Genomic DNA, 12,598 nt, shown 5'->3' with positions numbered 1-12,598 from the left:
TGACACTCAAGTCCAAGCTAGTATAATTCGTAAGCCAGCGAAAACTGGGTAGCATTTCCCCTATTTCATCTACTTCTACAAAATTCCAAAACAACTCCCAAACAATAATGACATTATTAACAATACCATAATCAAGAGACTTCATTCAAGTTAGGCTTCATTCAATCCCCAAAACTCCTTTCCAAGATCACTCATAACAATAACTACAACACAACACCATATATACTTACGTACAATACTTCCTCAACATCATTAGTACCACCCATAACAAGATTGTACTCATATCATGCCAAGAATCATAATTCAAGTTAACTTATAGCTCATAATATCCTCAAGTTCATACTTGAACTCTATCTTCACTTTTCTTCCTTCAACCACATGGTATAACAATCAAACAACCTTAACCATATGCAAAAGATGTAAAAACTTACCTTAATCGCACAAGAACAAGCCTTGAACTAACTCACTCCACTAAGGTGAAGTCTCCAACATCAACACCAAAGGAAATCTTGAGTTCCACAAACCCTATCAAGCTTCTTAGCACTTGAATCTCTTGATTCTCTTGGATTTGTCTTGGATTAGTTTATGGACTGGGAGAGAGGGTTTTGGAGAGTTCTAGAATCTGATTTGGGGAAATAATGCGTCCAAATGAAATAAAACGAAATATATAAAGCGTAACTTAAAATCCCGTCGGGCATTTTGACGGACCGTCTAACTTCCTACAGTCCGTCAAAATGCACCATGAAACTTCTTGACCAAGCGAGTCTTCTTGTAGCTGTTCACGGTGGTGGTCCACCATTTGATGGGCCGTCAAATGTCCTACGGTCCGTCAAATTGTCCTTTCCCGATAAGTTGCTCGTTTCGATTCGTTTGACTCCCAATCCTTATGGAACCTTCTTGGTACTTCTATAACACTTCGTTAACCATCTAAGGGGCCTTATAGCTCCTCCTCAAGTCATTACTAACCAAAGTATAACTCAATTGTTGCGAAATCGTCCCAAACATGACTTACATTCTACTTCCTTCGACAAACTTAATCCCACCAATTCATATGCCTTCAAAATCTTAATGTACTCACTTAAAGTTATCAAATACTCTCCTTAATCTCATAAGGACCTCATACCCACTTTAGGCTTACGTTAGTCTTCTCATAATACGACAACTCAAAATTTCCGAGATGTAACATTAAAGAACCATTTTAAACCATTTTTTAACAACCACAATGAATGTTGACTCACATCTTTCATATCTTAGTTTCTAAACTCAAGTCATTAGCCTTTAGTTATTCAAGTTCCCTCCATTTAAGGTGATTAATCATTCATAAGGCGATTCCGCGCTAATCACGATCCAAACCTTGTTTAGACCAATCATCCGGATCCATATTCAAACAATATACCCTAGCGTACCAAGGAGAACAACTAGGGATACAATTAGAGTACTTAAACTAAACAAGCCATTATCAGCATAGCACTAAATTAAACCAAAAAAAAAAAAAAAAAACACTTAACTAAACAAAACACCATACCAAAACAGCAATCTAAACAAAACAAAAATACTACCTTAACTGCATTTAGACTAAGCAAAAATAAAATAAACAACAAGATCGGAATTTACCTTTTGTGTGTGCAACCAGATGCAAGAATGGACTTGGAGGCTAACTCAGCCACATAAGATAATAAGCAAATTAAAACTTTAAACTGAAAACTCAACCTAGAGGCTAAGTTAAAATTTGTATTAAGAATCCCAAATTTCAAGTGTGAAAACTAAAAAATCATGTTTCTTGTGTATATTTTCGTCTTTTTCTTTCTTTCCCTTTTTTCCCCTCTTTTTTCTCCTCTTTTCTTCCTTTTTTTCTTTTTCTTTTTGAAGGGTTGGGGTTCTTTATATAGAACCCCCACAAACCCCAAATTGTTGTTTGAAACCGATGTGGAACTAATCGATTTACAAGGGGATTCATCTTGAATCCTTGTAAATTTGTGAGAACCAATAGGAATTGTGAGTCTGAAACCAAATACAACAAAGACCATTAAAGATTTGCATTTCTTTGACCGTAAAATTAAAAAGGCAAGAGAGAAGGTCGAAACTCTACATTGTTTGGTTGATACGCGGTGGATTCGTACAAGAAACAATAAATGCTTCCCCAAACCGGCTATACACAACCTGTACAAGCATCTAAATCTGTGTATTTACCATAGTGCCCATACCAAGTCCGAAAGGCTATCTTAGGAATATCTTTGGCTTGTACCTTTAACTGGTGATAACCCGACCCAAATCAATCTTGGAAAACACAGAAGCCCCCTGAAGCTGGTCAAATAGATCATTAATACGAGGAATGGGGTACTTGTTTCGAATGGTGACTTTGTTCAACTAAGGGTAATCAATGTAAATTTGTATAGTCCCATCCTTCTTATTTACAAAAAGCACAGGAGTGCCCCAAGAAGAGACTCTCGGTCTAATGAATCCCTTGCTAAGAAGGTCCTGAAGCTGCTCTTTCAACTCTCTCAACCCGACTCCAAGTCAGTACATAAATCAATATCACAGTCGGGTGGCATACCTGGAAAGTCCGTGGGAAAAACCTCCGCGAACTCACATACCACGGGGCCGACTCAAGCGATGAAACGTCAGCACTGGTATTGCAAATATTCGCCATATAAGCCAAACAACCTCTATCAACTAACTTCTTGGCGCGAAGAAAGGAAATGATCTTCTTTGGGGAGAGACTAGGAGTACCCTTCCACTTAAGTCTAGACATACCCGGCATAGCTAAAGTGACTGTCTTGGCATGATAGTACAGAATCACGTGGTAAGGAGACAGCCAACTCATACCCATAATAACATCAAAATCTACCGTATCAAGAATCCCCAGGTCTACCCACGTACCATAACCCATAAAAGTGACCGTACATGACCGGTAAACTCTATCTACCACTATCGAGTCTCCAACTGGAGTAGATATATGAATAGGAGCATCAAGCAAATCACAAAACAAATCAAGACCCCTAGAGAAGTATGAGGACACATAAGAGAATGTATAACCCAAGTAAAATAACACAGTAGCCGACCGGTGAAAGACTGAGATGTTACATGTAATGACTGCATCGGAACCCTCAGCCTCTGATCTGCTAGGAAAGGCATACCAATGAACCCGTCCGCCACTAGCCTGCGAACCTCCACGATCACCCTGACCTGACTGAACCCACCCCTACCGGGCTGATGTTCACCTTTTCCTGAATGAGATCCGCCTCTACTAGGCTGGATGCAACCTCCACCAGATGTATGGCTACTAAACCCAGTATGAGCACGGTCCCTACCATAATATCCTCCTCCTTTAGCTGGTGAAACTGGAGCCCTGGGAGCCTGGTACTGAGCACTCTGGCCATTCTGTCTGAGTCAGGGACTGTTCCTCTTGAAATGCCCCTGCTTGCCACACTCGAAACATACATGGTCTAGCATAGGTCGCTGAACAGAAGCAGAAGAAGTAGAATAACCACCATGGTCAGAAAATCTGGAATGTGAACCCCCTGGCTGACTCAAAAAGTAATAACCGGCCCCTGATGGCCCTTTAACAGAAACCTGCATAGTTGACTGGATACGATGACCCGAATAAACCTAGAAACTCTGTCCATGGTGGCCATGCCCTCGAGAGAACGTACCACTGAGCCTATCACCCCTGCGGGCCTTCTTTTTGGCATACTTGCCATGGCTGTCCTGTCTCACACCTTAATTGTGGTGACATAATCCACCATATCCTGGAAAGAAGCTCCTATAGCTACAAGCTGAAGAGCTGACAACTATAAAGCAGTATTCAACCCTTTCACAAACCTACGAACTATCTCATCCCTAGTAGGCAACAACTGTAGAGCATAACAGGACAAGGAGTGAAAACAGGCCTCATAAGCAGCAACTGAAGAACTCCCCTACTCGATGTGACTGAAGTCATCACACCTCCTATCCTTAAAAATGTACACAGAACGTACTTCTCCAAAAAGACAAAATAAAACTGAGTCTAAGTCAACGAAGGAAACCCAGCTGGTTTACAATCCCCATAAGCTCTCCACCATAACTTGGCATCACCCAAGAGTTAGAAGGTCACAAACTCTACACCATGGCTCTCAATCTCCCCCAACTTATGAAGCCTCTCATGACAATCAGTAATAAACTCATAAGCATCCTTGGACTCTGTTCCATAAAAGACAGGAGGCTTCATCTTGGTGAACCTCCAAAATAGATCATGCTCCTCACCGGTCATCACCGGGCCTGCCACCGGTCTAGCGAAAATCTCTGGTCCTGGAGTCTCATCCAAACGTGGAGCCACGGCCTGCAGCTCTTCGCGCTTCCGGAGCACGAATGCTATCGGGGAATACGGTCGACTAATCTCACACCTGGACATGCGGAGTAGCCGTGTCTGACTCGCCTCAGTTAATCCATTCAGCATGTTCAACACATGAACTATGACATCTGATAACACTGGAGTAACTATAATATCTGGCTGAGCTGGTGCGGCCTCAAACTCTGCTCCCTCATCCGGAACTATCGGAGGCGTGGGGAAATTAATCTAGCACAAGCCTGACCAGCCGCAGGAGCCCCGTCCCTGGCTGGTGTTTCTCCCTGGCCTCTAACGTATCCACGACCTCAGACTTGGCCTCTACTACGAGCTATACCCCCGGCAGCAAGCTCAGGTGCCTCATCAACGGCTTCCCTAGCATGAGTCGTCACCATCTGTGAGAGAATAGAATGAAAAGTCAGATACCAATTTGAATTATCCATATACCAATTGGAATCATATAGCATGAAGGAAAGAAAGAGTTTGAGTTTTCCTAGTGTCCCATAGACTCTCGAAGATATATACAGAAGTCTTCATACCGATCCGTAAGACTCTACTAGACATGTCCTTATACAATCAGATCGACGAACCTAGGGCTCTGATACCAACTTTGTCACGACCGAACCCATCATGATGGCACCCACACTAACCCCCCTAGTGGGCGAACCATTCCCTAACCAGTTAATCATTCATTTATCCAATTGCAACTTAAAGAATAACAGAATCAATAATAATAAATCTAAGTCATGCCATAGGTAGTAAATAAGTGAGGAATACTACATATTACAAGGACTCTAACCATAAATAATGTCTAAGGAATACATAAGTGTCTGAATATAACAATAATGTCTGGAAATGGAATAGACATCAAATAAAGAGAGATCTTCAGGCGGCATGGCATGGATAGGAGCTCACCCTCGGATCTGGTCAGGAAGTAGCCTCAGGCTAGATACGAGGTTTAGAAGACAACTTTGGAATGCAATCTGCACTCAAAAAGGGTGCAGGAAGGTAGTATCAGTACAAACACTATTTACCGGTAGATAGCATAGGCCAACTAATATTAGTATCATGCATACATTCGTAAAACCAGCAAGATAGATAGACAGGCACAACAACACAACAACAACAACAACCAATAAAAAATGAATCACAGGAATTAGATGATGTCCAATACAATGCAACCAATGATAATTATCTCAACCGTAAACACATGCTAAAGGCCTTGTTCACAAGATAGTCATGACCCGCGAAGGACCCAAGGTGTCCATGTACCACTCGCTCCGGAACTGACCTCGGATCACGAGCCCATAACTAGGCCACATCCTCACCCCCAGTCTCAAGATCTAATATATATATATATATATATATATATATTATATGTCCGTACCCAAGCTGAGTCTCAAGATCTGGTTCAATTCTAGAACCCAGTATGAAGCACCACTCCAATGTAGGTATGATCAATAAATAATATCAATGCCAAGGAAGTACAAGTCACAATGCCAAAAGTCATAACAAGACTCAGATAAATCAACTCAACAATAGCATGAAACATACAAGCTATCTCAATCAACACGAAGAGTATATTTATCAACCCTTTCCTTCCAATAACACAACTACCACTACAAGAAGACTGCTTACTAGCGAAGGGAAAACTGGTCTCTAAAAGTAGAATTATGATCCCTAAAAGTGAATAGGGGCCAGAAATTCTGGTTGCCAGCTCGTCCTTATATGCTCCACCTCTTAAGGTCATTAGCGACAGGAATGAGTGGCTGGTCCTACATAGTTTTTGCGACTGCCATAATACTAGTCCTTAAAACACTTTTATGGACCGTATTTTTGGTGCGTAAGTGAGGATGTTCAGACTTGCAGGCTGGTCCATAATTTACTTTAGGGACTAGATTTTTGGCCGTGAATTGATGTCAATAGCGCAAGGATAATGGGTTTAGCAACCAGATTTTCTGCACCTACAAAAAATTTAAGGACTACTTGTCTCGTCCCCAAAGAAACATTTTACTGGTCCAAAAATCAAATAATTTCCAACAAGAAATATCTGGTAACAAAATGATATAATCTATATATATATACAAAAATGATCAACATTTGACACCATACATCAATGATGTATGCTAGTCATCATAGTATCTCGTACATAACCCTGAGCATAAAACCTATATAGCTAATATCCATAGCAAAATGATAGTCAATCTGTACGTCCTGAAAGATCTGCTTCTCGTAAACTTCAGTTTCCATAACCTGTAAAAGTATTTAAAATTTCATTTAGAAAAGACTAAAAAAATCAATTGGAAAATTGGTTAAATAACAAACCATTACTTCAAGTAAATGACAATGTATAGTTTGGTAAAACTTGAGAAAGCACATTTGATAAGTCGGTGTAAACGGCTAGCTCATGTATAAAGCTAATTCATCGAAGTTGCTTAGATGTTTTTCAAACTTGATATATGTTAAATAATGAAGCAGCAGTTAACTTATGGTGATGTTGCACAAATGTTACCCCAAAGAAGAGTTTTAGTGTCATTTCCTGAAGCTTGACTTGCAGGTTCTTTACATCATACAGTTTTCAACTTCTTGCTAACAGCATCCTCTATAATATGTTAAGTTCTTCTTGTATCTATACTATTTTGTTGCAACAACAACCAACTTTTGAGACTGATTTGCATTGGCTCTTCAATTTCAGATTTAACAAGTTAAAGAAGATTCATTTATAAAGATTGAAGAGCAAAAGGTTCTAATGCCAATTCAATTGATTATGGCAACCTCGTGACTACCATTTCTGTCAAATAAAAGCCTAAAATTTAGATTTTTAGTCCTGCTAATAGGAGCTTTTTTGCCTGAGTTGCTAGCTAAAATAAAATTCCAGCTACAAAACAATTTCAGCAGAAAATCCCCATTTAAAATAAAACTTTAGTAAGCACACAAGCTCTATAATCAGCTACCAGAATGTTAGACAAGCACCACAATCAGCAAATACACAAGTAACATAATCAACACTTCACATCCTTTTTTTACTATTATAACCGACACTTCGACATTTCATTTCTTAACCTATTAATCGATATTCCAGTTGCAATTAACACTTAGTTGCATACGGAGGGCATAAAAGATTCATTTGCTCAAGATAGGGAGTATGCTCATGCTTCAAAAATTGACCAAACAAGCAAATATATTTTAAAGAGAAACTAAAATTTTGGGAACATTGTTACTCACTTGGTATCATCAAAGGAACAGTCACTCTCCTAAAATAGATGATGTCGGAGATTGGAAATTTGTTGAGCTAATAACAACTCTTTTAATTGCTTCATTTCTTTCATCTCAGTTTCAAAGTTAGACAAACGATCTTTCAAAGATTGATTTTCTGCTTGAGTTGAACGTAGCTCAGACAACAACTCAGCCTTTGAAGAAGTCCAACCTTTGAAATCTTTCGCCTTTACTCCACCTCCAAAGCCAAATACATGGCTACGAGTTTGAGGTCCAAAGCATTTTTTTACAACCTCTATGCTAGGAAGAGACGGTTCAGAGTGCACCAGTTCTTGAATTTGAGCCTACAAAGTATATAGAATGACTTCTGTTAGAACCCATGATAACCAAAAGTAAAGTACATGTTCAACTAACCAAACGCACATGTTTCTCGATTGATTTTGAATCGACAAGTGAGTTATTCTTCTTGCGATTCTCAAAGAAAATAGTTCCCAAATCTGGTGGGTTTCCATCTTTTCCACCCTTTACATAAAAGTAAACATGTCAAATGATGGCTCGTCAATATTATAAAAAATTATGATTAATGATAACACCTTTTGATAACTAATCTCTCTAATGGCCTTGCTACCACTATGATGAAGCATCTTTAACTTAGCTTTATTTGATAAATAATCTTACTTAGCCCTTCACGTACTTTTTGGGTAATTTTCCTCTCCATTTGTTCCATAATTCTTTCATCCATCCCAAAATATGATCGCGATGAATATTCATGTCATCGCTCTCAAATTTATCCTACAACAAATAAAACATAGGTTGACATCCAATATGCTATTAAATTGGAGTTGGTGTTTTCCTTTTCTTTCTTTAAAAGTACGAAGTATGTGGAAATTGTGAGTTCTTACTAGTTCCATGTAAAATCTAGTAACAAAATTTCACATCACTTCAAGACCATATCTGCTTATAATCCTGCGGTAACTGGCATATTCAACGTCAACCAAATGTTGTCCAAATGCCAACTAAGAACCATCAGAATGATGCTACTGAAATAATAGAACATCATAAGGAGCCATACCTCTGTACAAAAATATTCTATCCAAGTATTAGAGATCTGTGTCTAGAAAACAATTCCATCCTGTTAGAGTCATCCTAAAAAAAAAAAAAATGCTCGAACTTGCAGAACCAAGCATCAGAAAAATTGCACCGTTTTATAGAGTAAAACTGCACCAATTCATAGATCAAAATAGCATCATCACTCCAGTAGAATATGCACAAAAAAACAGTAATTTGGGTACCTAAACATGGACCAAAGCTTAATAGTATTTCAGACTCGACAAAAATGAACAGCTATTAAAAACAAACACTGCATTCTCACCTAAACTGCATCAGCAATATCCTTTACATGTACCAAAACTGACCTATACATACAATATATATAAATGTCCATCTTTCAAAAGCTTACATTGTGTCCCAAATGAAACTGTACCAACAAAATATATTAGAGCATAATATCAGGTGAGGAACTGCACCAGAAAACTACAATTGTATGGATCACTTGAGTACTCTGTTAGTTCTACAAGGAAACATTAATCCAAGACAAAAGTGCACTGGTTATGAAAACTTAAAGGACAATTTGTGTACCAGGTTATGGAAACTTAAAGGACAATTTAGTTGTACAAATTAATAACACGATAAATTTGAGAATCATACCTATTTCAAATGTTTGGGTGTACTGCATAACTTCATCAGTAGATGGAGAACTTGGAATATCAGCTCGCATTCCTTGAACAGACATGGTAGAATCTATTTTCCTAATGTTTGAAAGTGGTGGCATACTTTGACTAGCACAAATACCACTCCGGGGGATAGATCCCACCTCCACAAATACAATGCCATATTCATCTTCTTTAATTCCTTTAGTTTTATCATACACATCAAACTAATTACATTGAAACTAAATCTCTCTTCTACCCATGAATTGCAGTTCAAGAACATCAATTAAAACTCTTACAAGAAACGTCCTAAGATGCATATTTCTTTTTATTAAACTTGATAACTCATCCATATTATTAAAACTTACTACGATATCACAAGAATGAAATAAGCTACTGACTGATATGCATAACGTATAACTCACAATTGCTCAAGAATATGAGAAATTAAAACACACAAATCAGTTTAAAGCTAAGTCACTGATTTTCTATCTTAGTTTTCTTAGATAAAAATATGATACACTAGCTATTCCACAATTTAAAAAAAAAAAAAAAAAAACTGTAATGACTAAGGAGAACTAAAACAACCTACTGGCATGCACAAGAACACGGGAATAATAATTTTCTTCAGCATATACAAAAAACAAATAATAGGCTTTATTTGTGCAGTGACAAAGCAAAATTTGCACTCCATCAAAACTGAAATTTTCAATCAAAACCGAGGCTATAGTATAATGCTCAAAGCTGAAGTAATGTTTTGGCCAAACACAACAGACTTACACAAAGACACATTTTATAACTTCACTAAAATAGAAGAATAAAATATACCCACATAAGAAAACTACAAAATCAAAGTAAGAGTTGGGGTAAAAACAGAAGAAAACATCACAAACCAGCTTAGACATATAACTTAATAGAAGTAAAACTACGCACTCATAGAAGCAACCCACAAAGTCATTTCTCAAATGATTCATGTTATAGTATAAAACTTGGGAAGAATCCCAAAATAAAAGAAGGCAAACACATCTTTTAATCTGCATTCAACATTCTTCTTTCTCCCTGTTAAAGATCCTAAACGCAAACATCGATAGCAAATCGCGTAGACGAAATCCTACAATAAATACTCAAGTTTCTCCTCCTTAACCCCCGAGCCTTAGCTTTAAACCCAATACTCTCACTTTTAGCCCTCACACAACAACAATCAGTACTATAAGAAACTTAATTGCAGAAGACCAACAGAAACATAAATTTTTTGGTTTCCATCGCAAAAAAAAAATGATGATGAAGAAGAAGGGCATGAATCATATAAAAGAAGAGAAAGAAATTAACTTACTCTTGATTACTAAGCCTGATAATTCCAATGGTAGACAAGAGGGGTTGAGAGAGATGAATTTTAGGATTCTGATTGATGAAAGTTGCCACTCAGGGATTTAGGGATTTTAGAGTGAGAGGGAACTTTTTGGAGCTATTTCATTTTTAATAGGTTCGCACCTAGCTCCCTATGAAATATTGGTTTTTGGGACCAGGTTTTAAGTTTTTTGGATGCCATTTATTTATTTAGAACACAAAAAAGTGTATTACGAACAAGAAAAAAATCTCATCCCTGAAAGTATACATTTAGAGACCAGATTTTTAACGCATCGGTAAATCTTGGTCACTAATAAGCAGTTATCTTGTAGTGTACACCTCATGGTTAAATACATAAAGCAACGGTGACAAGCCCACATAATCAGAACTCACCAACCTAGGTAATATCCAACCAGACTTTATGCCCGAAAGCCCAATCATGCTTTCTTCCGTCAATTCTACTATATTTACAACCTACTAATCAAAGTCTAATCAAGTAAGTCATAACCTACCTCGAATGCAGAACTGGAACGTGAGCTACTCCACCTGAGCTTTCCCTTTACGTAATTCCTCGAAATGCTCAAAGTCTAGCAATAGCAATTCTAAGTATGTAATAGACCATCTAATTTGAAGTAGAATTGATTTGGGGAAGAATACCCAAAATACCCCTAGCGAATCATATGGGTAAAATCAAAAATTAAGGGTGAAATTACCCTACCCTTAGTCCCAACATCCATAATCCTCAAATTCATCGGTTTCTAATCACTTGTGCCCTTCAATTTCATAAATTAGTCAAAAACCCCAAATTTGGGTGAAACCCTAAGTCCCATAAATAGATTCTTGAACTATAGAACTATTCCATCCTACAATGTGTTAATCTACACTTCTAGATGATAAAAGCAGTATGTTAATCAACAATAAATAATTTACACTAAGGATTTCATGATTAGGATTCTAATTCTCAACACCTAACACTTCAGGACCTTAAACCACCATGGAAACTTAAGGAAGGAAGGTAGATAAGCAACATAAAGGTTTAGAACTTACACTCAAAGATGATTTCACCAAGTCTCTCCAATATTCACCTCCCCAAGCTCTTAGAATTACGTTTTAGAAGAGTTAGACTAATGGTTCGAACTTAGGAATATAAAAGGAGTTTTTGGTCCCGTCGATCCACTGCAGCGGTAACCAGGATCGCCATGGCGATCACGCTGTAGCGGTCGGGCCTTCCGCTATAGTGAAAATCATTGAAGGCCATCCCTCACCGTAGCGGCCAGGACTGCGCTATAGCGGCCCCGCTATAGCGGTCAGACCATCCGCCATGGCATACCCATGACGGTCAAAACCCCGCCATGGCGATACCGCTTTAGCGGCACTAAGCCTTCCGTGGCGGTCACACCAGAACCAGCAAAAATCTTATTTTTCACAAGTCTTTCCCGAAATCCATACATAAATCCGAGGCCTCCCATACACAAACCACATACACACACACACACATAAAAATGCTTTACGAACTTACCGTGGCCTCAAAATTCCCAACGTAGATCTAATTTACCCAGTCAACCCCCAAACGGATAAAACCAAGTATCCAAAATGCAACAAAATGCCTCGGGAACTAAACCATCTACTCCACTAAGTCATAATCGGCCCTCCGGACCTCACGGAATCGACAAAAATCCAAAAAAGATCCGTTTACCCAAAAGTCAACTATTGGTCAAATACTTTCACTTAAGGTTTCTAAATTCTTCAGTTTTCACTAGAACTGCTTTATTTTCTCGGGAATTGGTCAACAAGGGTAAAGTGGTCAAAAGACACATAACGGCCTAACGGGTCGTTACACAAGAAGTGCCTTTTTGGGAAGAGGGAGATTAGATTGTAGTAGATTTTCAAGAAGGTCATCATGACTCACTCTTCTCGATACACTTAATGACGTCTAAGATTTTGACCACAGTAGTACAACCAGGTTGTTCAATTTGTTCCTTGATTTGTATGCATAATTTAT

General features: G+C 38.3%; 1 protein-coding gene across 25 annotated transcripts; it reads right to left on the bottom strand.

Annotated features, from left to right (window-relative positions):
- Positions 1–5,830: 5,830 nt before the first annotated feature.
- LOC132067117 (uncharacterized) lies at positions 5,831–10,774 on the bottom strand. 25 transcript variants are annotated; one of them, XR_009417032.1, is made up of 5 exons: positions 9,556–10,774; positions 9,248–9,501; positions 8,913–8,955; positions 7,550–8,832; positions 5,831–6,577 (listed from the first exon to the last, which is right to left on the bottom strand). XR_009417032.1 is itself a non-coding variant. In XM_059460243.1 (4 exons), exons 1-3 carry the CDS (start codon positions 8,182–8,184, stop codon positions 7,579–7,581), a joined length of 456 nt encoding a protein of 151 aa, XP_059316226.1. In that variant the 5' UTR covers positions 8,185–8,506; the 3' UTR covers positions 6,378–6,577; positions 7,550–7,578. The 25 variants fall into 25 exon arrangements, 1 of the variants encoding a protein (XP_059316226.1); XR_009417030.1 differs by having other exon boundaries at positions 6,378–6,577; positions 7,550–7,884; positions 8,235–8,332; positions 8,443–9,501; positions 9,556–10,772; XR_009417022.1 differs by having other exon boundaries at positions 6,378–6,577; positions 7,550–8,332; positions 8,443–8,506; positions 8,613–9,501; positions 9,556–10,772.
- Between the last annotated feature and the right edge of the window lie 1,824 nt (positions 10,775–12,598).

The sequence above is a fragment of the Lycium ferocissimum genome, chromosome 8 (genome assembly GCF_029784015.1).
Source record: "Lycium ferocissimum isolate CSIRO_LF1 chromosome 8, AGI_CSIRO_Lferr_CH_V1, whole genome shotgun sequence".
Lineage (NCBI taxonomy): Eukaryota > Viridiplantae > Streptophyta > Magnoliopsida > Solanales > Solanaceae > Lycium > Lycium ferocissimum.
Note: the sequence above shows the minus strand (reverse complement) of the source record. Positions and strands in the feature narration are given on the sequence as shown.